We start from the raw sequence: 27,467 nt of genomic DNA, 5'->3' as shown, positions 1-27,467 counted from the left end.
TTTCCCGCATATTTTTTCGCATATTTTGTTCAGTCACTTCATCTCTAGCTCACTTCTCCGCATATGATAAAATCCTGCAGAAGCCAGTCCACTCATCTGTGCTTGTGTGACACTATTGCGCAGGCGCAGTGTATTCGGATGAAAGAGTCGTATTTTCATTGGTCAGTGATCCATCACTATTTACCCCTTGTGTGGGCGGCCCCTTTAACAAGTGCTGGGATTCCTCTACACACAGTCTACAGAACCAGCCTGCTTTCTCCTCAGTTTATTGGTTTCACGCATGCTGAAACCAACAGGCGGAGTGTCGGGGAGTGTGGTTTGCACGGATTACAGTTTGCCCTGGCTCTTATAAACAAACGGTGACTGAAGATGGAAAAGTCAAATTTCACACTTTTTGATCCGAGATGCAGACAAGATGCTCCGTTCTCTATCGATGTTATTATGCGTAAGTATTTAATGTGTTGCTTTTCCTTAAAGTTGCTCCCTGATGTTTATTTCCGTAACACGGAATGTGTTTTAGGACAGCTGTCAAATATAAAGTTGCTTTCACTGGATATTTTTGTTGTTGATAGTGTAGATTAGATACGTAAAGATATGAACTATTTGAAGTAATTGCCTTATCTCAAAAAAATTAATTAATCAAAAAGACAGTTTCTGGAAGTTTTTTTGGACTATTTTAAGAAGACCCCATTATTATTATTAATAATATATAAAATTATATTTTAGTAACTCTAGCAAATAACTATTGTACGTTGGAAATTCTAGTCTCCAAATTGGCATAAATTACTGTGGTCATATTTTTATATTTTTCCTGAACCTGGAATATTTTTATATTTGAATATTGTGAGATAATCAACTCTTCTGTGATAGTACAACAATGTAGCCTATAATCAACCATACGACTAGATCTGTAATATAATTTTTTGATGTATTCAACAAAATTAAGTTAAGATTTTTCTTTCTTTATTTACAGTTAATTTTGAATTTGACATTTGATGGCCACACCCATAATTATTCAGATAAAAGTGTTGATTGATAAATGGATGGCATGCTGTATTTTTTTATATGGTTGTAAAAAAAACCTTATAAGGGTAAAAATAAAATGCCCCTGAAAACCACAAGTTAATATCTTACGCTGCTTCCCACTCATTGTTGATAAGAAGTGATTATCCTGTGGTTCAGTGCACCTGAACTTGAGTTCGTACACATAGCGTGATAATGTTGAATGGCACTGGTGTGGATTCTTTCCAGGTGTCACCCTCAACTACAGTAGACTATGTGTGTCAAACTCGCATTCTTGTTTTAATAGTTCTCATCTTTACTTAAACTTGCAATCGAGGGAAGGTTTCTGGAGTAACAGCAGTGATTGTACATGTAAGGGTTGATTTGTCCTCAGATGAACTGTGTACATTCACAATTGTTAGGCAGATGTTAGGCAGATGTGCTCTTGTTAAAATGACTTACAGGAAAGTGCATGATGCTTTAGGAGATCAGTTTGGCAATGCAAGTTAGGTAATGTAACATCACATCAGTGAACCTAATAAAAATGATGAGACTCCTGGTTTGTGTAAAACTACACAGCAGAACAATGTGTAAAACAAAAATGAGAAAAGAATAATAAGTGCTTTCATCTAAGCTGTGTGTGGGTGTGTGTGTTTGAGAAAGTTGTGAAACCGTTATTCCTTAAATTCTCAAGAAAACCTTGACTAGATTTCTCCAGCGTACTTTATTCTGATTGAAAACACATGGATAGTTAGGAAGTGATTTATAAGGTTTCAAAAGGATAGTGGTTTTAAAAGAGTTTGGAAAGTTTTTCTATAAGTCTAGAGTTGTCCTTTAACTCCATGCGACGTGCCTTTAACTGATTATTTTATTGCTTTAATTGGTCCAAATAGTTGAAATAGTTAAAGACAACTAGTAAAGTGGGACAACTAAACTTAATCTTGTATCATTATGTATATTTTTTCACTTTTAAACAATACGCATTAAGTACTGCTGTCAAATTGATTAATTGCATCACACATAAAAGTTTGTTTATATATATATATATATATATATATATATATAAATGGATGTGTGTGTGTTTATATGTATGTATGTGTGTGTGTGTGTGTATATATATATATATATATATCACACACACACACACACACACACACACATTATATATTTACAAACTTTTAATCACGATTAATGAATAAATTTGACAACACTACTATTTATAAAATATTATAGTATGTATCAATATTTTGAATTAGCTTTTACTTTTGTTTAATGTTCATTTTGGTTTAAGTTTTAAAGGGATTGTTCACCCAAAAATGAAAATTTTGTCATCACTTACTCCCCCAAATTGTTCCAAACCTGTATGAGTTTATTTCTTCTGTTGAACACAAAATAAGATAGTTTAAGGAGTATTACAGGTAGTAAGTAACCAGACAGACACTGACTTCCATAGTAGGAAAAAATGACTAAAGAAATCAATGGCTACCGTCAACTGTCTGGTTACCAAGTTTCCAACATTCTTTTAAATATCTTCAGATGATGCTAAGTTAGTATAGTATTACAATGATTTAGCCATTTGGATCATATTTTTAAAATAACAAATAGCCAATAACAAACAATCGTTAAGTGTCCCTAAATGATCCCCATATGTTAGATATGGAAGCCTGTTTCACTTAAAAGTAAACAATAAAAAAGTTAGAAATAAATTCGCAAATACCAGATGTAACAAATGAGGTGTATTGTGTTTATTATCGATATGGTTACTTTCCAACCCTGTGGACCAAACCGTGTTTGTGCTTGTGTTTCTCAGAGTTGGATATCTTTGGCATAGTCCTCTTCTCTGTGCTGACTTTAATGGCCACGGTGTCTATGCTGGTTTTCATCGAAGAATGCATCTACATCTATAAGAAAGTACCGCCAAATAAGAAAAGCATAATCATCTGGGTAACCGGAGCAGCACCAGTGAGTTCTATCAATCAATCAATCATTTGTCCTATCTGTAATGTCCCTCCCTGTCTTCTGGTGTGTTTTTTTTTTTTTACTTGCCTAATAAGAACTAACATGTCAAATATGAGTTTTGTCTGTAACCCACCCATATGGAAACTGAGGCAATGGTACGGTTAGTCATTTATAGTGCGTGACTGCCTGGATGAGTGATTATGAGTCTTAAGTTCATCTTGGCTTCTGGGGCATTATGTTTATCTCTCTCTTTTTCAGGTCATTGCTACCATGTCTTGTTTGGGCATGTGGGTTCCTAGGGCCACGATGTTCACTGATATGACATCAGCCACGTGAGTTCACCATTAGTGCTCTACTTTTGTCCAGTGTAGTAACTGTAATTCTGTAAACCATTAGTAACTGTAATTCAGTTTTGGTTTCACTTTTCAGAAAGTACTTACTGTCCCAGATATATTGTAGTGTGTATGGAACTTTGAATTGGATTTGTGGGTGTGTGCAAGTGAGACACACAAAATCAGCTAGTTATAACATTAAGATATCTCTGACTCAATTGGCAGATACTTTGCAGTTGTGGTCTTCAAGTTCCTGATTCTCATGATTGAAGAGGTCGGAGGGGATGATGCTTTTCTCAGGCGCTGTGAGAAACAGTCGTTTAAGATCAGCACAGGACCTTGCTGCTGCTGCTGCCCATGCCTGCCTAATGTCCCCATCACACGGTAATCAAACCTTAAAGTGCGCTTGCCGTCAGACCGAAGAGGATTTTACCTGTGCAAAAATCACTACCACAATGCTATGCTGTTGGGGGTGGTTGCTAGGGTGTTGCTAGGGCATTTTAAGTGTTCTAGGAGTGCATCGCAGTGCAGTTGCAAGGGTGTTTTGGGTGGTTGCTAGGTGATCGTTTATTGGCCCAAATCAAAATAGCCAATTCTAAAGTATCTATGACAGTCAGGGCCCACTAGGGGGCCTCAAGATGACTTAAAAGTATTTAATATAAGACAAATCTTAAAAACTCCATGGGTGTTTTTTCATAATGAATACATTTTTCTAGTTATGCCAGGCTCTAAAATATTTTATCAGGTAGAAATTGATTTAAAACTAATGGTTTTTAAAAAGGCTTTAGTAATTTTGTTGTTTTTTTATCATAGTTTTATATAGTTTTTATTGGAAAAAAAAATCAGTTTTACTTTATTTTAGTACATAGTTACTAAGAACACCTCTAATAATTTGGTAAATTCTTAGTAGCCTGTATAGAAATAAATGAATCACTCATATTAACTGAATTGCACCTATATCTTACTAACAAACATTAAAATTGGAATCTGGAATTTTGGCCAGTTTGCCATCCAATGACCATATCTTCGACTGAATGTCAACAGGATGAGTACACCTCTGGCCATTCAACTCTTCTGCAAATATGAGGTCTTTATCATGCTTAGTGCATAACTTAAAATGGGCACCTCTGGGCCATTGCACCCTTTGCTATCTGGAAGAAAGGAGTAGTTTGTGGCTCCTGGAACCATTGGCTTTATCAGTGTTATGTAAGACTTCCATTATCAAACTCAATGTAAACAGTTGAATGCAATATAATCCTACTTCATGAGATGCCTGTGGGTGGGATCATGTGACCTGGAAAAGATTTTTTATTTATTTTTTCAAAATGTGCCTTGATTTTTCAGACGATCTCTTTTTATATTGAAACTGGGGTCCTACCAGTTTGCACTCATGAAGTTAGTCTTCACCATCCTCTCTATAGTCCTTTGGACGAATGGCAACTTTAATTTATCTGATGTAAGTATAGACTGTGCTGTGCAAGTAATTTAATAGCTAATTTTATATATGAATTTGAGAAAGACTTGCAGAGTGTCTCTTTCTCTGGTCTGTAGGTTTCGGCCACTGGAGGAGCCATATGGATAAACTCATTTGTAGGCATTCTCACCATTATTGCCCTTTGGCCTGTTGCAATCATGTTCATGCATGTGCGAGAGGCTTTACGCACCCTAAAAATTATCCCTAAATATGCCATGTATCAGGTATGTGTGTGTTTTGTACTTATTCCTTATATTTTAGAACATTATTGATATTCAGTATTGCTAGAATTAATTACGGCTGGGTAAAAATATAGATTTCTGTATTTTAATGAACCGATATCGATTCTTAAAGCTGCAGTCCGTAACGGTTTTTTTTGTGTTCAAAATTTACAAACTTTATATAATAAGCGAGTACATCATGAATCTATTTTCCAAACCATGTTTTTGCCTTTTCCTGAATCACTACTGTACACCTATATAATAATAAGTGTTTATATTCAAACGATTTTAGACTGGTTTGGGTCGTACCGCTGCGGGGTAGCCCAGTACCTGCATGACTCGTCATATACATAAACTGAGAGAAGTAGCTCCGGATAAAATTTTCTTCTGGAAGACGCACGCTAGAGTGCCAAAAGTTACGGACTGCCGCTTTAAATCATAAAAATCAATCTTTTAGTCCATGCTGTTTTCAGTTGACGAATAAACAGAACATTGTAGCACACCTGCTATCCAATAAATCGCAATAAGCTTTGTGCTTTGTTACTTTTGATATGAAACAAATTCTGCCCATTTTATAACAACATTCAAACACCGCTGTTTCGTTTTTATGACAGTTACCTTTGAAATGTTTATATTTCAAAAACTTAATTGGAGTAGATACATAATTATGTAATTATAAAGTTAGTATTATTTATCTTTATTATTATAAAAACTTCCTTGCGTGTAATTTAAGTGTTTGTATAGATTGTACAGTTTGAATAAATCAGTAAATTTTAACTGTCAATATTTGTAATGTTGTACCTGACTCCATGTATAGTTTACATTAGTTGATTTTTTTTTTCTTAAGAAAATTGGTCATGTATTGTACCTGATATATATATCGAATTGCAAACTTGTGAATCAACATCGAATCGAATCTTCGTAAGATTTGTGTCAGTACCCAGCCTTAGAATGAATGTTGCCTATGATTCATCAATTATATCTGCCCGTAGTTGGTGCTGATTCTTAGCCAGCTGCAAACTGCCATCATTAACATACTGGCAATGAACGGGACTATTGCCTGCGCACCACCCTACACCTCCCAGACCCGTGGATACTGTGAGTACCGCCATGTTGCAGAACAAAACACAACAATCCTCTTAAATTATCATAGAGCACAGGACTTTAAGGGGTAGTTCATCCCAAAATTAAAATTCTGTCATGTAAAACCTGTGAGTTTCTTGTGTCTTCTGTGAAATGCAAAAAGAGATGTTTAGCAGAATGAGCTGCTCTCTTAATGAAAGTGGATGGGGGGCCCAGGGTTTGTCAAGCTCCCCAAAACATCATAAAACTATCATACAACTAATACAACCTGTGAACTTTATTTCAAGTATTTAAGTAGATTTTAAGTCATTATTCTGTGATAATCTTATTGGTAGCCATGGTCACCATTCACTTTCATATATGGCATTCTACTGTAAATAACTCATTTTGTGTTCCACTGAAAAAAGAAAGTCATATGAGTTTCGAAAGACAAAAATACCTTTTCATTTTTGTTTAACTTGTCTACACCTACAGTATAAAGAGAGTCTGGTTTTCATGGTTCTCAAAAATACACTCAATTTCTTTTCACAGTGATGAGTCAGCAGCTGTTGATCGTGGAGATGTTCATCATCACGCTAGTGACCCGTGTTTTATATAGACGTCCGTATGACCCCATACCAGATGCGGATTATGTTGAGGAGACAAAGACTGTCCTAACTGCAAAAGATATTGCCTGAGAAGAACAGACTGTTGTGTGTGTGAATGAGATTGTGTTATATATTTGGGGCCTTGTCATATATTTGGGGGGGGGGGGGGGAGTAGTCAACAATGATGGTCATTAACTTTGTATTTTCTATATGCATGTACATGCTATATCTAATATTTTGGTAGATATGTTTTATATTGAGGTTACTAGTCAGCAGAATTTGACTGTATAGTCAACCATGACTTTGAGGGCCCTGATATTGATGTTTACACTTTGTATTGGGTGCGTCAACCTGGAGATTTACATCAAGTTTCTGTTCTTATTTGGAATGCTTGGTCTGTTGATAGGACCACAAAGCATAATAAATCTCGGGAGTCATGGTGCACATTTCTGATGAAGTGAGATAAAGTAATCTCTATGGCACAATGATATGCTGCATAAAAGACTTTTGGAATTGTTTAAAGGTCAGGATTTGTTTTTGTTGCTAAATTGTATGTCGCTATATATTACCCTTGTAAAATCTGTCACTTCATATCGTTGAATATAGATTTTTACAGTAATCGTGTTATTTGTCTGTTGTTGTTATTGTTAAATTAAACTATAAAAAAAGATTGAAACTAAGCTGAAATAAAATATAAATATTAAATGAAAAACTTAAACTTAAAAAAATGACTAAAACTGAAATAATAATTTAAAGCTATATATATATATATATATATATATATATATGTGTGTGTGTGTGTGTGTGTGTGTGTGTGTGTGTGTGTGTGTGTGTGTGTGTGTGTGTGTGTGTCAAAGGCTAATGTGGAAATAAGACAATCAAAGCTAATTCAAAATGTTAATAAATACTATAAGTAGCCTATAAATAATACTAAAAGAACACTGTGTGCACACACACACACAACTGAAAAGCAACACAATAAATGTAAATGCAAACTTTGGCCTTTTTATGCTCAACTTTTCAGTTGGTCAGACTGGGAGACCAGCTAAACCATTCTAAATCAGTTAAGACCAGCAGACCAGATAGGCTGGTTTCATTTTTCTTTTACTGCAGGGTAGTTTTTTATGAACAAATAATGTCATGTGGGTGAGTCTCAAAAATAATAATAAATAGAAAAAAAGGTAGGCTAGTAATAAATTGGTGGGTATCAGGATGACAAACACAAAATGTAAATACACATAAACGTCATTTAAAACAACAACAACAACAACAACTTATACCCGCTGTTCTGCAACCTAACTGCCAATAGAGAGGTGTTTATTCAGGAAAATAAATAGACCAATCATATAAAGCACAGTCTTTTTTCCGGGCTCTTCTCAGCAAATCACAGTGCTCGCTGTTTAAAATCATGGTTGGTTGTGTGTTCGCTCCTTCGCTCTTGTGTACGTGCTGTTTAGCGCAACAGTGGCCGTGCTAGAAAACACAAGACACTGACATTTAATGCAGTGGCCTGTTATAATAATAATATGAAACGGAGGTAAATATTCGGATACGGATGTTGCTGTCTACTCTACTCTTTGGACGATCCCTGCCATGATCCCAATATAAAGAACAGCCTTGCCTCGTCCGTTTCACATTTTCCCTCACAATGAGACTGTACGCATTTCTTCTGAATAACCATTTACCAAAGATAGAATATTATTCAAGGTTTTCACCATCGCCCTTGTCAATTAAACAGTTTCTGGAATTTGGTAAGTGCGAGCGCATCCATCACATGCACACTGACAAACAGACACTGCAGCGGAACTTGTTACGTTTAACGTTAATTCAGCATGATTGTCGATCGTCTCATAAAATGCTTTTATAACCTTTTTATATATAATATTTATATGAACGCTTTTTTAATATATATTGTTTTAGTGTTAATCTGTCCTGATTGTAAATGCGACAAATGATGTGATCTGATAAACAAGAACTTTGTTTAGTTGGAAAACATTCGACGTTTGTATTTTGTATTATTGAGGTAATGGTTCTGTTTTTTATGACTGTACAAGGCATGTCATCTAATGACTTTCAAATGACTTTTTTTTTTAAACCCAGAGATTGTTGGGTTGCCATGTATGCCTATAAATTTTGCCAACCTATATGTCCTTCAGATTTAATTTATGTTATTTGCTGACGTTTAACTATTTGCATATTATAATGATATTAAATATAATTATAAAAATATAAAATAGTTGTCCGTTAATCTAACTGTATTCCTTCTAAGCAAAAGGGATGCTTTTGAATGCACGTAAGTGTGTGATATGAATAATATATTGACTACACCTTGGTGAGTCAAACGCAAAAGTTAGTCAGAATAAATAGTTTTTAATGGATAGTTCACCCAAAAATGGCATTTACTCCTATTTTGTCCTAAACACTATTACTTTCTTTTTTCCGTGGAACAATAAAACTTTTCATTTTGGGTGAAAGGTCCACTGAACAATCACATTGATAGCACAAAAGGGACTGTCATAATGGCAATGTGTCAGAAGAAAGGCTTATGCAACAAGGATAATTATGGTATTATTTACAACCTAAAATAAATGATTATAGGGATAGTTAAACCTGCTTGTGATGTTTCAACTAACACATATTGGTGGACTCTGAAGGCCTACACCAAGAGTCCATATTTGTCAAATAAATTAAGTCACACTAAGTCCATTTTATTTGTATAGCACTTTTCACAAAGCAGCTTTATAAAAAATCGGCAAATCGTTAAAGTCGGCATAAAATGGAAGTTGTGATAGTCTTTTCTGCGCTATTGTGACGGTAAATCCGAGTGAAACGAGTTCTCAAACAAGAAAAAATGTAGGGCGGGACTTGATTTTGTCCATCGGGAATTAATTGGATCTTTGTATAGTTGTCGTTCGCTATTGCTGCGATCTCATATGAGTGACAGGTTGATCCCGCCCTCATGCCAGTAAACATGTCATCAGAGAGGAGGTGTTGATTTTCAGATCATTTTACAAGGGCACATGGATTTTTAAAAAAAATAATCATGTGCACGGATAAATAATTTATTATAAATATTGCAATATTCCAAAATATTTTGGACTTTGGACTTTAATGTTTGTGGTATCTTAATATCTTCATTACTTATAGTTGCATTTTCCGGAGTAGAGCTAATGTAGATTCCATTTTGCGATGACATAAACAATCAAGTAGTTGCTATTTAATATATATCGCTTTAAATTTAAAAAAAAATTGGCTTACGTTCAGCCTGATTAATGAGTTATTGTTCAGTCCTATGCAGGTTTCTCAGGTTTCATGTGTGGATGATGATAAAGCATTTTTTTTTGTTGCTTTCCCCTCCTGCATTCGCAGTTGTTTATGTTTCTGGATGCCTGATTTTCAGGTAGGGACAATGCATGTGAGAAGACGTCTTACATGTTCCTGCGGAAGGAGCTGCCGGTGCGCTTGGCTAACACTATGAGAGAGGTCAATCTGCTGCCTGACAAGCTCCTCAGTCAACCTTCAGTCAAACTGGTGCAGAAATGGTGAGTATAAATGAGTTTGAATCGGATTACATGCATGCTTCATTGAAGCCTGTCCTGAGCTGTGCCGAATCTCTCCACAGGTACATGCAAAGTTTTTTAGAACTTCTAGAGTTTGAGAACAGGAAGCCAGAAGACCCACATGCCCTGAATGAGTGAGTAGGACTTATGTTTTTTTGCTTTTTGTGAGACATCTAGATAGTCTTGTTTTTCAGGCTGTTGCATGGCATGTTATTATATTTTCATGCGAGGTGAATTCAGGCTAGAGTTTACAACAGAGGAATCAGTAACTGAAAGCCGCCCTGACAGAGCAAATATGCATGCTGGGTCAGCGAAAAACGGAGAAAAAATCCTACTCGCATACCATTTCTACATACAATGGCATTTATTATTGATACAAACTACTGTAAATGATCTGAATAATGGACGATCTGTGAAGACCTCGTCGACTAGACAGCCTGACTAGGCACAGATGCTCATCGAACGTCAAGCGAACCAGACAAGTCCTAAGCACAGACTCTATGGCCAGCTTCAACTCCTCCCTCCATATGCTGGCGTGATATTCTGGATGATACCAATCCACAATCTGACTTGTGATACAGCCTGGAATTAAACCACACCATGTTTGTTCGTCTGGCCAGAGAAGAACTGGTTTTCTCCCAAGGTTTTTTTCTCCATTTCTGTCACCGATGGAGTTGGGGTTCCTTGCCACTCGTCTTTTGCCTTGCTTAGTTGGGGCAGTAAATATTCAGCAATATTATTGACTTTGAAATCACTGTTTTCTCCAGATCTGCTTTATAGATGAAACTGAACTCATTCCATAATTTTACACAGTTATTGAACTCAACTGAATTAACACTGAACTGATTAACTGAATAATGACTGTTTAACTATTCTGTGTTTCTGTATAACAAAATGTGTTTTCTAAACTTCTGTACCTATAGCTTCTTGGAGACTCTTATTGAGATCAGGAATAGACACAATGATGTGGTCCCGACCATGGCCCAGGGTGTGATCGAATATAAGGAGAAGTTTGGCTTCGATCCGTTCGTCAGCTCCAACATCCAGTACTTTTTGGACCGCTTCTACACCAACCGAATCTCCTTTCGCATGCTCATAAACCAGCACAGTACGTCACCCAAAAGAAAGACAGTCACCAGATATCGGGCATCAGCTTTTCATCAAGTTTTATCGTAATTGCTTTTATCTTTATTACAGCTCTCCTTTTTGGCAATGACATCAACCCAGCCCATCCCAAACACATTGGAAGTATTGATCCCAACTGCAATGTTGCAGAGGTGGTGACTGGTAAGTTTGCTTTTATTTTATTTTTTGTTCTGTTAAAAAGTTTGACGTCAGTAAGATATTTTTTTAAAATAAATGAATATTTTATTCAGCAAGGGCATATTAAATTGATCAAAAGTGACAGTTAAGACAATTATGTTACAAAATAATTCTTTTTCAAATAAATGCCGTTCATTTGAACTTTCTATTCATCAAAGAATCCTGAACAAAAAAATGTATCCGTTTCCACAAAAGTATTCAACAGCACAACTGTTTTCGACATTGATAATAATAAGAAAGTGAGCAGCAAATTAGCATATTAGAATTATTTCTAAAGGATCATGTGACACTGAAGACTGGTGAAAATGCAGTTTTTCCATCACAGGAATAAATTACATGGAAAATATATTAAAATAGATAAAAGTTATTTTAAATTGTAATAATATTTCACAATATTGTTATTTTTACTGTATTTTTGATCAAATAAAATGCAGCATTGGTGAGCATAAAAGACTTATTTCTTTACCAAACCCCAAACTTTTCAGCAATAGTGTAGGAAATGCTTGGAATCTTTAGTTTGGATTTTGTTCTCTACTGATCAAACGCGATTTTGTTTTCAGATGCTTACGAGACCGCCAAGATGGTGTGTGAGCAATATTATCAAGCTGCCCCTGAACTGAAGACAGAGGAATTCAATGGTACTTTTTCTTTTTGTTCTCTCACAAAACTCAATATATAATGTTTGTGTCAGAGTTAATTCATTTCTAATTCATGTAACTCAATTTCTGGAGTTAGCATTTTTCAAAATTGCTATAAATATTTAACTTTTCTGTGCAGCTAAGGCTCCTCAAAAACCCATCCAGGCTGTGTATGTTCCCTCCCACCTATTCCACATGCTGTTTGAATTGTTTAAGGTATGTATGCACACACATGCATATTGAATTGGATACATCAAAGTGCTGGCATCTGTTACGCAATTCAATTTTCAGCAGCCCTCATCTTTGTGCCTTTCCCAAGGCCCTGACGTATTGCTGTAACAGCTTGTGTTTGTGTTTTCAGAACGCAATGCGGGCCACCAATGAGCTCCACGAGGGTAGTAAAGAGGGTCTTCCTCTTATAAAAGCAAAAGTGACCCTGGGGAAGGAAGATCTCTCTGTGAAGGTCAGTTTGTTCGCGAGTCCGTTTTCTACATGTACAAATGACATGCCTTGATCCTAAACTTCCTGTTATTTTCATCATAGATCAGTGACAGGGGAGGGGGTGTGGCTTTACGGAAGATTGACAGGTTGTTCAACTACACCTACTCGACTGCACCAACACCCAGTCTGGGCTCTAAACGCGTGCCATTGGTAAAAAAGAAGTGTGGCTACAGTATTCTTACAGCAACAAACTTCATCGTGTCATCACTTAGTCACCCTTAATTGTATACGAACCGCTAGTTTGACTTTTTGACTCTTGGGCTTTCAAACTCTAAAAGGACACAAAACACCATGTATTGAAAATGACTTTAAATTGTCTTTTGAAGTCAAGCAGACCCAAATTTAAGTTGTTATTTGTCAATAATCTTCCATTCTACACTGCCACTCTTAAAGGGATAGTTAACCCAAAAAGGATAATTCTGTCATCATGTACTCACCCTTATGTTGTTCCAAACCTGCATGAGTTTCTTTCTTCTGTTAAACACAAAATTATTATTTTTTATAGAATGTTAGTAACCAGACAGTTGACTGCACCCATTGACTTCCATAGTAGGAAAAAAAATACTATGGAAGTCAATGGGTGCCTTTAACTGTCTGGTTACCAACATTCTATAAAAAAAATCTTTTGTGTTCAATAAAAGAAAGAAACTCATACAGGTTTGGAACAACATGAGGGTGAGTAAATGATGACAAACTTTTCATTTTTGGGTGAAATATCTCTTTAAATCTCGTTTGTTCATCCACATATTCAACCTTGCTATGTCACAGTCATTCAAGTGACAACAAGGCATCAAACCTGGCATTTTTTATTTTAATATCATTTCAGTCTGTTCCTCAATGAAAGCTATTGTATTATTTCAGTACCAGTGTTGAAAGAAAGTAAGCAATAAAGGTTTGGAACGACTTGAGGGTGAGTAAATGATGACACGATTTTAGGTGAGCCATCGAACTTTAACCTTGAATAGCAGCTCTAAATGTAGCATTGTCCTCTGTAACCTGATCTCCATGCGTCTGTAGGCTGGTTTTGGACATGGTTTGCCGATATCCAGACTGTACGCCCGCTACTTTCAAGGAGACCTGAAACTGTACTCAATGGAAGGCGTGGGGACCGATGCCGTCATCTACTTGAAGGTAACAGCAGCTCTCAATTTGCACTTTAGTTAATCGTTTCACTGATAGGTTTTCAATGACATCCACCCCATCACCTTCTCTGACCAGGCCCTCTCCAGTGAATCATTTGAGCGTCTGCCCGTCTTTAACAAATCTGCTTGGCGACACTACCAAGGAGGCCCAGGAGCGGATGACTGGAGCAACCCGAGCAAAGAGCCCAGAGATGCCTCAAAATACAAGGCCAAAAGATAATTGCACTCACCCCATCCATGTGTCCCACTGCACCCATTACAGACCTTTCCGTCTTTAGTCTAGCTTCAGTTGCCATGGCAACATCACATCGATGCTGAGTGTTCTATACTTGTTAGCATTTCCAGAGCAGAACATCTGATGATGCAAGTGGCATTAAGTCTCTGCTCCTTCCTCCTTTGTGCAGCTACAGACGTAAGACACAGAGTCTCGATTAAGCGTCTTCCAGGGTGGTGAGAGGAAAGGGTGAGCATTTGTGTCCAGGGTGTAAGATGCTTTTTTTTTTTTATTGTGCCACACAGTAGCTCCCCTGTTTCATTTTCTATAGCAGTCAGAGAAGGAAGTCTGGAGTTTGAGATGGTCAAAAAAAGAGCATTTCTTTCACTGCCATTCAAACATTCGCAGGCAATAGAGAGAGAGAGGGGGGAAGAGAGAGAGAGAGAGAGAGACAGTTTGTCCTCAGTTTCTGTGGCTTCCACTATGATTTTCTTGGCAGTGAACTTTGGAGAACCACTTTGAAAAGGCTGAGGAGAAACTCAAAATCTCATGAAATCTCAAACTTGTTGAGGTTATTTTCACCCCCAAATTAAAAGAAAGAAAAATGTATATTTTGCATAAAGAAAATGAAGCTTTGTAGTATAATTAGTATACTACTGTAGTACAATATACTAAATGTACTATAGTACTTTGTAGTACAATAATGTAGTATATTTAAATAGTAATTTAAGTTATTATATTGCATTATATATATATATATATATATATATATATATATATTATAAATAATATATGTAATAAATATAAGTATAAGATAACTACATACATAAATAACACAAGTAATACATATATTATGTGTATATGTATATATTAGTGCTGTCAAATAGATTAATCAAAATGTATAATGTGTGTGTATGTGTATATTTTTTATGTTTGATGCGATTAATTGTGATTCATCGATTTGACAGCACTCACAATAATATAGTTCCTAGTTCTGTTATATTTATAACTAATCTATAATCTATATTTATAAATTCAAGTTATTTAAAAAAAAAAAAAAAATTATGCTGATTTTAATTGAAAAATGCAACTGAGAATTTAAGGAACAACACGTGCTTAGTTCTCATGAAAATATTACAATGCAAACAATTTCAGTGGTCCTAAAAATAATTTTCTTAATGCAAAATCATTCTTAATTTTTTTTTTCTTTTAATGTTTTAGGTGAAATGTGAGCAGGACATTTCCTCGTTAGATGCGCCCAAATGTTTTTGGGCTCAGGGAGTATGCTGATGAACTGATGTTTCCAAGCATGCAGGAATGCACTTTTAAACACATCAATGTAGTTTCAAACATGTATTTATTTATTTATTTGACCCCAATTTATTTAGCATTCCCCCCCATAACTCTGAGCTGGGCCTCAGTCTTTAACTGCGAGTAGCAGAAGTACATCTCCTACATTAACTTATAGGTCAACAATACAGAGCTTCCTACTAATGTAAATGGTGAAAGACTGTGATAAACTTTAAAGAAGAATGCACCACAATAGCCTATTATAGCATTAGTGCTATAGTCATTAATTTGTTTGTTTTTTTGTCTTGTAAAAGCAGATACTGCTTTCACGACATTATGGCCCCTGCATGGTGACATTTGATAGTTGATAGAAAGATATTTGCAGACTTTGATGGACCAGACAGTTTAGATGTTTAGATTTCAGCAGCATGTGATTGAGAGAGAAAATGCATAGCTAGATATAAACTCATTTAACTCCATGAAATGGCTGACTTTTGAGATTTTTAGCTTAATTTATTTTTATTATACCACTACCTCTCAGTCATTTCTTGTTTTCTAGAGAACCTCATCTTAAAAGAATTCCTGACATGGATACGATTTGGGACCGTTTGAGTGCATTGATTCTTTGACATTAGATGAAATACAGGGCAGCGTGTCTGGTTTACAGGAACCAATGCTTAACTACAAGCGTAACTTTGCCCAGGCTAGTAAGTTTGTCTGTTACCCTGTCATTGATCCCTTAAAATTATTATTTTGTACGCACAAGTATATTTAGGTGAACCTGAATGATATTTATATAGTTGCTTTTTGGAAACTCCATAAGATGAACATTAGTTTGTTCATTATCACTTTGTGTTTTTACTGCAACACTCCAGGATGAATCTCACGAAACCGGTCAAGAACACGTCTGAATCATATTTCATCCTAAAAAAATTATTCTGCATAAAAGAAAAATAAATCCTATTTTTACAATGAGATTTCTTTGCATTACAGTACTTGAGAATTGAGGAATAAAATCTCTTAAATTCTCATGAAAATAGTATTACGGTTCAAAAGACCTTAATGGTCCTAAAGTAGACTTTCCTCTTTAATATGATTGATATTTGAAATATGATATTTCCCCATGCTGTTGTTTTATACAGACCAATTGTCCGATATCTGTCAGCTGATGTTCTCTTACTGTTCCACATGTCATAATCTTTCCATAGAAATCATAAAAAAACCATCTACATCTGTCTTAATGCTGGTTTGGGGCTCTCGTGAGTCCTCAAGGGAACTTTTTTTTGGTGACGAAGTGCATACAGTACCTTACATTTTCTCATGTTATTGAAGTGTAGATTTCAGTATTTATTTAAAAATATTTTTAAAATGATTTGTTAGTTTTTATGTCAATGAAGAAAGCACTTTGATGCCTTGAATTCAGAGCGTTCAGAAGAGCAGACTTAAGTATGCAAGCATTTCCTGTGAAACCAAGCCTTGTCGTCGTCAAGCTCAAATAGTCTTTAATTTTGCTAGTATACTTTCGTTTATGCATGCGCACGGTCTGTTCATGCACAACACATTAGGAAAAACTTTTACCTACAATGAAATATCTTACCTGATATTCTAGTGTTGACATACAACCATCTTGAATCTGCAAAATGGACATTTTTGTGTGACTATTGTTGTTTTTTGGACTTGTTTTCTCGTTCTTCTCAAGTAAAACACCACTGCTTATAGTTAAATGCTGTTTGAAACAAAATACAAAATGTGTTAGATGATTTTGTGTGAGGCTGACATTCACACATAAATCATCATGATGAAGATATTGATCTATTGACATTCCATAAAGTACTTATATAAAAGAAGAACAATAAAGAGATCTTCCAGTACTATCATTCATTTTGTGTACTTGAATTTGTAATGAATCTCATAGCTGGCAATTGTTCTTTTTTTCAGTTTATTATTTACATTTTAAGCTAGTTTTAATGTAAAAGAAAACATATACAAACCAAATAAAGACAATTTTTACAAAGTACAGATTATGTAAATTGACGTGACTCTTGCATACATATAATGGCATAATTAGACAAGACGGGAGGAATTACATGTAAATTGAGCAGCACAGATTAATGTGATATCCCTCATTTTCTTTCATTTTATTACCATTTATCTAAAAGCTACTAGACCTTTTGGCTGTTTTATTCTTAAGACCATTCTTGATCGTACCACAACATGTGCAAAGAAATTGCTTTATTTTGTGGTAAAAGCTGCAGTAACACAAGTTAATGACTGTTAATGAGAATTAAACACATTCATGCACAGACAATTTAGTGAATGCTAGCGGCCTCCTCATTGGTGCACTGATACATATTCATGAGGTGGATCGGACATCATTTTTCTTGAAAACAAGGAACAGGGATTGGTGTATGTACAGTATGTTACAGTAGGGCAGTCCTGAGCAATACACGACAGAATCAGTCCTCATCCTTTTAAACATTTGGGGTGAATTCACTAAAGTTGTGGCACTTTTGCTCAGTATTTCAGTGCAAAAATCGGTGTCCATTTCACAAACCGCACTTTTTTTGGCCACTACTCTGTCATTAACCTAATTAACGTAAACTTAAAATAAGCAAATAATAATGTTTTCTTGTTATAACTGATACTAACTCTAATACTTCATTTTGTATATTTTTTATTTTGTCTAAATAAAAAAATAAACTAACATTATAATGTACAGTATGACAAATGGACATTTATTTTGAGATTTGCTTAAGATTACATTAAAGTTATGAAATTATTGCATTTAATATGAACTTTAAGTGTGTGTTAGATAATGACAAAGGTAATTTCAATTTAAAAACACAGGAATTGAGCACACACTATTAAATATCCAATAAATTCTAATATCATCATCATCAAAAAAAAAAAAAAAATATGTTATACTGATATCCCTGTTGATTTGCATTCATGTTTAGGGATTTGGGTGCGAAAAGCTCACACAGCGTGTTCAAATGTGGCCACAATTTATTCAGTGAATCCCCCTCTCTGTTTACTAAATCTCCTCTCAGGATCTGTTCAGGGCTGCAATGGCTTTTTTGCTGTAATACCAGCACAACTAAACAGGACTTCAACAACCCTGCGCTGTGTACAGTACTTTAAATTTTTCCCATGAGGGTAGTTGACCTGTCATTGCTGCCAGTGTGTGTTATGTATGAGACGTGTGAATGGGTAAAGTGCAGTCTATTCTGTGTGTGATGGGCCACTTTTCACTTCTCATCCTCGTCTCCCTCGCTCATGCTGCTGATGGAGGCTGAAGCACCCTTCGGGGACGAGGGCGGTGAGGTTCTGGGCATGGCCCAGCGGGAGGGGGGTGACGGAGAGCGGGATGGGGAAAATTCCCTTGGTGGGCTGTTGCTGGGTGAACCGCGCGGAGATAACGCCTGGATCATACGTCCACTGCGATCCTGAAACATCTGCTTCTGGAAAAATTAAAAGGTCATACTATATACATATACACCATTCAAAAGTTTAGGGTCAGCAGGATTTTTTTTTTTATTAAAGAAATTAGTTAGAATGATTTTTGAAGGACCACGTGACACTGAAGACGAGTAATGATGCTGAAAAATCAGCATTTTGAAATGTAATGAAATAGAAAATAGTTCTTTTACATTATAATAGTATTTCACAATATTACAGTTTTTACTATATTTTTGATGAAATAAATGACCCCTCTGTGAGGATAAGAGTCTTCTTTCAAAAACATTACACATTTTTACTGACCCCTTTTGAACGGTAAAGTGTGTATAAATATATATACAGTATATACAAATAAATACATATTTGCTTACCCATGTCCCATCTGGGCCGAATAGCTCCAGGAAGTTCCCAATGAACTCTCGTGATTTCTCCTCCCACTTCTGGATAAGATCATGGCTCTTCTCTTCCACTTTGTATACAAAGTGCTTGGACTTCTCCTCCACCGTCCGCACTTTCTCTTTCATCTTGTCCACCTGATTCTGCAGACGGTACTTCTTTTCCTGTCCAGAAACAGTTCAGAGTCAGTTCAGCAAGCTTTTTATATATGTCAATGGCATTCAAAACACACTTTACTTCCATAATGTTTCGTACTTCAAAGAAAATTAGGATTTTCAATGAGAACGTTTTATTGATTTTAATTATGGGTCTAATTATGCAACACTGTGTAATGTAATGTTTTTGGTCTATTTGTAACTTTTTTTTTTTTTCAAAACTATTTAAACATTCATATTCTCACTATATTTATATATCCAGATCATATACAGTGACCCAAATACACCCTTCTATGATGAGCATGTTTAAATTTATGAATTAAAATGCATTTAGATATATTTATTTTTTAGTTCAGGTTGTAACATGTCATGTGACCCCAAAAAGTTAATATTTATGAATTAACAATTCATGATATTTGCCACAAAACAAAATTTTCCCTGAAAAATGGTTAAGAAAAATATGTTGATTAATCTGTTTCAGAAATGAATACGTTTTATGTATTAAAATAAACTGAAATTGGATTCAACATTTAAATGCATTAAGTTCACTTTCTTACATTAATATAACTGACATTCAGTTCTTTAGCGGTGTAGCCCCTCTGCAAGTTGCGTCTAGCGTACACGTCATAGTCTCTCACTATCCGGGTGATCAGGTCGGACGTTGAGATCCCTTCTGTCCTTTTAGTGGGCACAAACATACCTGAGACACTCACACATGTTAGACCTGGTCTGAAGCACAAACATACACATGCTCTTAAGCGAAGAATGCTTTTCTTTACCTGCCTCCTTAATATGCTTGTACACGTCCTCAGATCCAGCAGAGGAGTATGGGATGTCATCATGTGCCACAAAGTCAATCTAGAGAATACGAACCAGAGGGTTAATCGCAGGGAATTATGGGTACGGTTCTGTGCTAAGACTTGACTAACCTTGTGTTTTTCTAAAAAATCTGGGGTAAGAGTCCAGGGCGCATCGCGCAAAATCTCATCGACGTAGCGGCAGTGTCTCAACGCCTCGTACCGCTCGTCTTCTGTCATTACGGTGAAACCCTTGAACTTGTGTGTGAGTTCATCACTGCATACTTAACACACAGACACAAACACACAAAAATACATATTTCATCAGTTTAGGACCACACAATTATTAATTCAACATCTCCTACAGAATACTGATAAGTCTGGATCAGTAAACTAAGTGTGTCTGTACCTCCAACTATAAGGTAGGCGTTTGGGAACAGATTCTTAGCCTGCATCAGGGCGCGAGCGTGTCCAGAATGAAAAAGATCGAAGATACCATCTGCATAGATTCGCACCGGCCGGTCCACTGAGAATGGAAAATTCAAGACATGTTTAGAAATTATTTACAATTTTCCTGAACATACACACAAAAAAATTGGTTTATACATTAACGTTCAAAGGTTTTGGGGTCACTACATTTAAAAAAAAAAAAAAGAATGAACGCCTTTTAAGATGGTCATGTTCAAGTTTCTCCTCAGTTTTACCTTCCACAAACTTAAAATAGTCCTTAAGGACATCAAAAACCTTTCACCCCTTCTCCTTTGGTGTCTTCTTCACTGTAGCCGAGCTCAGTTATCACTGCCCAGCAGAACTGTGGTATGCAAGAGCTTTGTGAATAGGAGAATCTGGGTCACAGAATGAACAGGGAATCCCTGAATCTAGTCTTGCTGTTTCTGATCCCAGTGGTGGGCTATTCTACAAGCACTGCATTTTCCTCTGCCACTGATATGGGATCAGTTTAAGTAGCTTAACTTATCAATGTGTGATAGGATTAGTGAAAAGGGTCCAAAAGATACAAAATAAACTTGTTCTTTTCCAGAAAAGAACTTTGAAATGTTTTTTGACACATGTACACTTACACATTTATCAATTTTTTGTTACTTTTTAGTAAATCAACTACCAAGGGTCTTCGACTTAAAGTCTTACTTGTCTTTGGATTGTGTCAATAATAATGCATACATACATGCAGCATACATTTATTGTCAAAATAGCTAGCAACAAAAGTGAGTAATAGCTGTACGTCGTTTAACCATGCAAAGCCACATGTCCTATTCATCATGTTTTTGTCTGCTTGACAGGACCATACAAATGTGTGTATCTTGTATTAGAGCAGTTACAATTTGTGCTTTGAGTAAAATTCTCTAATACTGACCACTGGATGTTCAACATGGCACGCACCTCATGGTAAATAACTCTAAGGATTTGAGAATTAGAATGGTTGCTCTCCACAAAGCTGACCTAGGCTATAAGAAGATTGATAACACCCTGAAACTGAGTTACAGTACAGTGGCCAGGGTCATACAGAGGTTTTCCAATACTGGTTCCACTCGGAACAGGCCTCGGAAGGGTCAATCAAAGAAGTTGAGTCCTCGTGCTGTGCGTCAGGTGCAGAAGCTGGCTTACATAAACAGACGCATGAGTGCTGCCAGCATTGCTTTAGAGGTTGCAGAAGTGGAAGGTCAGCTTGTCAGTGCTCAGACTATACGCCACACACTGCAACAAGTCTGTTTCCATGGCCGTCGTCCCAGAAGGAAGCCTCTTCTGAACCTGGCTCACAAGAAAGCCTGCTGAAAGCAACCTGTCCAAAAGCATGAATTACTGTAACCATGTCCTGTGGTCTGATTAGACTAAGATAAACTTGTTTGGCTCAGATGGTGTCCAGAATGTGTGGCGACGCCCTGGTAAGGAGTACCAAGAAAATTGTGTCTTGGCTACAGTCGAGCATGTTGGTGGTAGCATCATGGTCTGGGGCTGCATGAGTGGTGCTGGTACTGGGGACCTGAGCTTCATTGAGGGAAACATGGATTCCAACATGTACTGCGACATTCTGAAGCAGAACATGATGCCCTCCCTTCAGAAACTGGGCAGAACGGCATGATAACGACACCAAACACACCACCAAGATTACAACTGCCTTGCTGAGGAAGCTGAAGGTGAAGGTGATGGAGTGGCCAAGTATTTCTCCATACCTGAACCCTATTGAGCACCTGTGGGGCGTCCTCAAGCGGAAGGTGGAGAGACGCCATGTGTCTAACATCCAGCAGCTCCGTGATGTCATTATGGAGGAGTGGAAGAGAGTCCCAGCAATAACCAGTGCAGCTCTGGTGAATTCCATGGCCAGGAGGAATAAGGCAGTGCTAGATAGCAATGGTGCTCACACAAAATATTGACACTTTGTTTTGACATGTTCACTTAGGGTGTACTCACTTTTTTTGCTAGCTATTTTGACAATAATGGCTGTGTGTTGAGTTATTTTCAGAGGACAGTAAATATATACTGCTATACAAGCAGCACATTGACTACTCTAAAATATATCCAAGTTTCATTTCTATAGTATTGTCCCTTGAGAAGATATACTAAAATGTTTGCTGAAATGTGAGGGGTGCACTTTTGTGAGATACTGTATATACTGTATATATATATAGCTTAGGTTTTATCCTGTTAATTTTCTTGCAATTATATACAACCCCATTTCCAGAAAAGTTGGGAGTGGGACATATAAAAAGCAATAAAATTCACAATCTGTTATTTGTTAATTCTATTTAACCTTTAATTAACTGACAAATGTACAAAGAAAATATTTTCAGAGCTTTCACTGACCAACTTAAGTGTATTTTGTAAATAGAAACATTTTAATTTTGATGGCTGCAACACACTCCAAAAAAGTTGGGACAGAGGCAAATAAAAGTGAAAAGCTTATGGAATATCTAAGTTAAACTCTTTTGAAACAGTCCACAATGAGCAGGTGAACTGGTAATAGGTGAGAGTATCGTGATTGAGTGTAAAAGGAACATCTCTTTTTTTTTGTAAGAAAAGGTGGGTCATCATGTCTCATCACTTTGTGCCAAATATCATGAGAGAATTGTCAAACAATTCACAAATCACATTTCTATATACGATTGCAAAGAATCTGTCTTTCACCATCTATCATAAAAAATATTGTGAAAAGATTCAGGTAAACCAGAGAAATCTCAGTACATGTAGAGCAAGGCAGGAGACCTCCATTGAATGTACGTGACCTTTGAGGCCTCGGACAGCATTGCATGAGAAACAGTCATGCTGCTCAGTTATATATACCCACATGGGCTTGGGAGTACTTTGGTAAACCGTTGTCACTTAACACAGTCTGACGCTGTATCAAGAAATGCCTCTCAAATCTCTGTTTCACAAGGAGAAAGCTACACATCTGTTCTATGCAGAGATACCCCCGAGTTCTCTGGGCCCGAGCTCATCTCAGATGGTCCAAAAGACAGGTGAAATGTGTGCTGTGGTCAGATGAGTCCATGTTTCAGCTTGTTTTTGGAAAAAATAGACATCAAGTTTTCAGTCCCAAAGACGAAAGGGACCAACCAGACTTTTATCAGTGACAGGTGCAAAAGCAAACATCTGTCCTGGTATTGGGGGGCATCCGTGCAAACGGCATGGGTGACTTGCATTTGTGTGAAGGTATCACTGACATGGAGGCGTATATTGGGATTGTACAGACACATTTAATGGCATCAAGATGACATCTTTCCTGGGAAGCAAGACAATGCCAGCCCTCATTCTGCACATGCTAAAACAGAGAGGTTTCTAGACACTCTACACAGTAGACTGGATGTGCCTGACTGCAGTCCAGATCTTTCTCTTATTGAAAATGTATGACCCATCATGAAAAGGAGAATCAGACAACGACGACCACGGACTGTTGAGTAGATGTCTGGTATAAGGAAAGATTGGGCAAAAATTCCACTTGCAAAACTGCAACAATTAGTATCCTCAATTCCCAAACATTTAAAAAGTGTAATTAAAAGGAAAGGTGATGTGACACAGTGTTAAACATGCCTCTGTCCCAACTTTTTGGGAGTGTGTAGCATCCATGAAAATCAAAATTTGTTTACATTTACAAAATACACTTAAGTTGGTCAGTGAAAACTTTGAAAATCTTTTTTTTATACTTTTGTCAGTTAAATAAAGGTTAAAGAAAATAAACAAAATCACAGATTCTTGATTTTATTGCGTCCCAATTTTTTTGGAAATGGGGTTGTAATAAATCCAAGATATAATGAATGAAGTTATGCGCTTTAATAAAGTTAAGTTTTAGTTACTATTTAAGAGCTTGAGATAGCATATTTCTGAGTGTTACACCCAGTTACAGAACTACTTTATGACGTAAGCATATTCATTTTCTTAGGTTATAGTGTAACAGGAATGACCTTATTACAAAAGTAGTTTTTTTAAACTAGTGTGTATCTTTTTATAATGATAAATAAAGTCTGAAGAGAGAAAGTACAGACTGACCGGGCGTTCCGAGTCGAGCTTGCTCTACAGTCAGCTTCTCATGTGGCGCCCGACACTTACAACTCGTCTCGGGGGTAAATAAGGCTGGCTCTATAAGAGTCTGAAGAGAAAAAATGAAGAATATATTGATTTGAGAGAAATTATGAGAAATATATAGACATTGTAGCTTCCCAAATAAAATACTGTTTAGGTTAAACATGACTAGATCCTGCTGGCTTGACATCCTATTTAATCTTCTCAAAAATGTTTCCCTTTTTGTACTAATACAGGTTATTATCTGACGTATTGATTTCAAGACAATCTGTGTAACAGTGTAACGCCGAAAATTGATTTGTCCAGAAGAGGCTTCTCTGATATCGTTGACTAAAGACAAATCATTCGTCCACAGCAGCACAGTGGGGGAGATAGACACAGACATGCTGTACATAACAGATATTTCAATCTATTCAAACCTCCTAGAGGCTTATTGCATAAACAGAGATCAATAGGTCTGCAGAGACTGTAACAACACATGGCATTTCAATCTATAGCGAGGCAGCAGGGATACACTTAATTTTTTGTGCATCTTTCAGAGTTTAAATGTGGGGAAGAATGGGGTTAGTTGTCAAAATTGTATTGAATTTTGGCTAAAAATGATTGAAATAGGCTAAAATCAATTTCGATATGGAAAGAATTGATTAAATATGAAATATTATCTTGTTAAAAACATTGTCCACTTCAAGTCTGTATTATGTTAATAGCTGGAGCATATGCATATATAATATTTACTAAATAATTCATTAAAGAAAATAGAAAGAGGTAACATACAAAAATATCAAATTATTGAGATGTGGTTTTATTGTGCTCACTTTTTTTACCCAACATCTAGCAAACTATTTAATTATATAAACTAGCAAAAATATTTTATCTAAAACTTTTTTTTAAGACAGATTTGAATTTGATCTTTTGAAACAATGTTATATTTAATGGGTTTTTGTTTAATAAAAACATTGACCACTTCAAGTTTGTATTATATTAATAATATTATATTATATTATAATGCATTTTATATTTTTATATATTAAATACAATATATTGTTAGGCAATGGGTTTTTGCCTAATAAAAATCTTATCCACTTCAAGTCTTACTTTATATATTATATTATACATCATTTATTTTATATTATATTTTTTATAATGTATTATATTTGGGTTTTTGCTTAATTTAAAGAGTAAAATAAACATCATGAAAAAACTAAATGAAAAAGGTAACAAAAATTATCAAACCATTAAATTGTATTTTTTGGAGTTCACTTGTTTACTCAACAGTAAATTTAAAAAAAAAATGTTTGCATTATTCTAATTTAAGACCATTTTGAACTTGGTGTTTGAAACCAATACAAAACCTTTGCTACAGATTTTTTTTTTGGATGAAATCAAGATATATCAAGTATATAGTGGCCTTTGACTTAAAACTTGCGCTTTAATAAAGTTAAGTTTTAGTTACTATTTAAGAGCTTGAGATAGCATATTTCTGAGTGTTACACCCAGTTACAGAACTACTTTATGACGTAAGCATATTCATTTTCTTAGGTTATAGTGTAACAGGAATGACCTTATTACAAAAGTGGTAATAAGGTCGATGCTGCTTAAATAAATACTGGGCAAACACATTACAGAAATGTTAAAGAATATTTTCTGTTTTAACCTTCCATTGACTTTTGGGATGTTTGGGACAATGGTGACCATCTGTCCTTTCAGGAAATACCCAGTGAGAGCTTCTTCCTGACGGCCAACAGGAAACAGCTGGTACATATGCATTAACATTTTACAATGAAGATATGCAATGTAGGTGTGATATGGAGGAAAAATCTCCATGGAGCAATGCATGATTCATTGCCATAGCAACGGAGATGGTGTTTCGAAGGATGCTGGGTACCTTTCCCAGAATTCTACAAGGTGAAGAGGAGGAGCAACATCACAAAAGGGCAACCTGCAGATAAATGCAATCTGGATGGTGTCTGTAACATTAGCCCTGCAGCATCCAACCATCACTAAAAAACAACATCTGGTAGATGCAAAGGATTAAAAGAGCTGATAGCAGCATTATGACATGGCATTAGCACAAACACACACACAGTCAGTACAAAACATCTCACTTTAACTGCAGTTTCACAAGCTCAGCGTCACTCAGACAGCAGGACAATAAATAGGGCAGATGAAAACAAAGAAAAAGTGATCTAGCCTCTCCTCAACGTTTCACGGATGCCCTCGACGACAACAAAACGCATATATCTCACCGTTCGTGGCAGTGGACAGGTATGTTCCAGCTCCTCCATGATTTCTGGAGGGTCCAAGCCAAACAGGATGTGACTCCACCTGTACCTGACTCAGCATCAGTCTGGAGGCGCTTTTCTAGCCGTTAGCCGAGCCTCGGTCAGGGATGCTCTACTCCAGCCTGTGTCTAGATCCCGCCCACTCGCTCTTCTCTTCCTCTCAGCCCCTCCCTGCGCACACACACAGGACCTCGGATGGCACAACAACAACAAGGAAGAGAGTCTGTTGATGAGGGCAGTGGCAAGGGTTTGGAGGACCAATCAGCAAACATGCCCTCCTACCTAATTTACATACGAGAGTGTGATTGGCTGAGCAGGCTATAGCACCATCACCGTGAACCCACTGCTGGGTATCTCTGAGTGCTCTTCATCTTGCTTCCTCATTGTGGTGGATCACAAAGGCTTGCTGAAAGAGAGAACAATACAGTTAAGTTGGGATAGTAAGTTACATAGATTTCTCATCTGATCCCCATTTTTCAGCCCTAAATTTTAGACATGACAGTGAAGTGTTAGGTGTTT

The 27,467-nt window shown here is 36.3% G+C and overlaps 3 protein-coding genes across 6 annotated transcripts; 2 read left to right on the top strand and 1 right to left on the bottom strand.

The window, feature by feature from the left end:
* Positions 1 to 295: 295 nt before the first annotated feature.
* On the top strand, positions 296 to 6,798 carry slc51a (solute carrier family 51 subunit alpha). The gene is made up of 8 exons (XM_056249048.1): positions 296 to 445; positions 2,813 to 2,964; positions 3,220 to 3,293; positions 3,519 to 3,677; positions 4,638 to 4,749; positions 4,845 to 4,991; positions 5,981 to 6,086; positions 6,603 to 6,798. The coding sequence occupies exons 1-8, from the start codon at positions 370 to 372 to the stop codon at positions 6,746 to 6,748; spliced, it is 972 nt and encodes a 323-aa protein (XP_056105023.1). The 5' UTR covers positions 296 to 369; the 3' UTR covers positions 6,749 to 6,798.
* Positions 6,799 to 8,002: 1,204 nt separating this feature from the next.
* Positions 8,003 to 14,279, top strand: pdk3a (pyruvate dehydrogenase kinase, isozyme 3a). The gene is made up of 11 exons (XM_056249037.1): positions 8,003 to 8,409; positions 10,059 to 10,200; positions 10,281 to 10,352; positions 11,142 to 11,326; positions 11,416 to 11,505; positions 12,102 to 12,179; positions 12,319 to 12,395; positions 12,541 to 12,642; positions 12,723 to 12,830; positions 13,698 to 13,811; positions 13,899 to 14,279. The coding sequence occupies exons 1-11, from the start codon at positions 8,307 to 8,309 to the stop codon at positions 14,040 to 14,042; spliced, it is 1,215 nt and encodes a 404-aa protein (XP_056105012.1). The 5' UTR covers positions 8,003 to 8,306; the 3' UTR covers positions 14,043 to 14,279.
* Positions 14,280 to 18,225: 3,946 nt separating this feature from the next.
* On the bottom strand, positions 18,226 to 27,142 carry pcyt1ba (phosphate cytidylyltransferase 1B, choline a). 4 transcript variants are annotated; one of them, XM_056249044.1, is made up of 8 exons: positions 26,913 to 27,142; positions 24,634 to 24,733; positions 20,543 to 20,659; positions 20,266 to 20,417; positions 20,116 to 20,194; positions 19,894 to 20,036; positions 19,157 to 19,345; positions 18,226 to 18,784 (listed from the first exon to the last, which is right to left on the bottom strand). In XM_056249044.1, exons 1-8 carry the CDS (start codon positions 26,949 to 26,951, stop codon positions 18,575 to 18,577), a joined length of 1,029 nt encoding a protein of 342 aa, XP_056105019.1. In that variant the 5' UTR covers positions 26,952 to 27,142; the 3' UTR covers positions 18,226 to 18,574. The 4 variants fall into 4 exon arrangements, with proteins under 4 accessions (XP_056105019.1, XP_056105020.1, XP_056105021.1 ...); XM_056249045.1 differs by having other exon boundaries at positions 18,226 to 18,787; positions 19,909 to 20,036; XM_056249046.1 differs by having other exon boundaries at positions 18,226 to 18,787; positions 19,894 to 20,009.
* Between the last annotated feature and the right edge of the window lie 325 nt (positions 27,143 to 27,467).

The sequence above is a fragment of the Rhinichthys klamathensis genome, unplaced genomic scaffold (genome assembly GCF_029890125.1).
Source record: "Rhinichthys klamathensis goyatoka isolate OS25496 unplaced genomic scaffold, OSU_Roscu_1.1 h1tg000059l_1, whole genome shotgun sequence".
Taxonomy (NCBI): Eukaryota; Metazoa; Chordata; class Actinopteri; order Cypriniformes; family Leuciscidae; genus Rhinichthys; species Rhinichthys klamathensis.
This window is presented reverse-complemented; position numbering and strand designations above follow the sequence as displayed.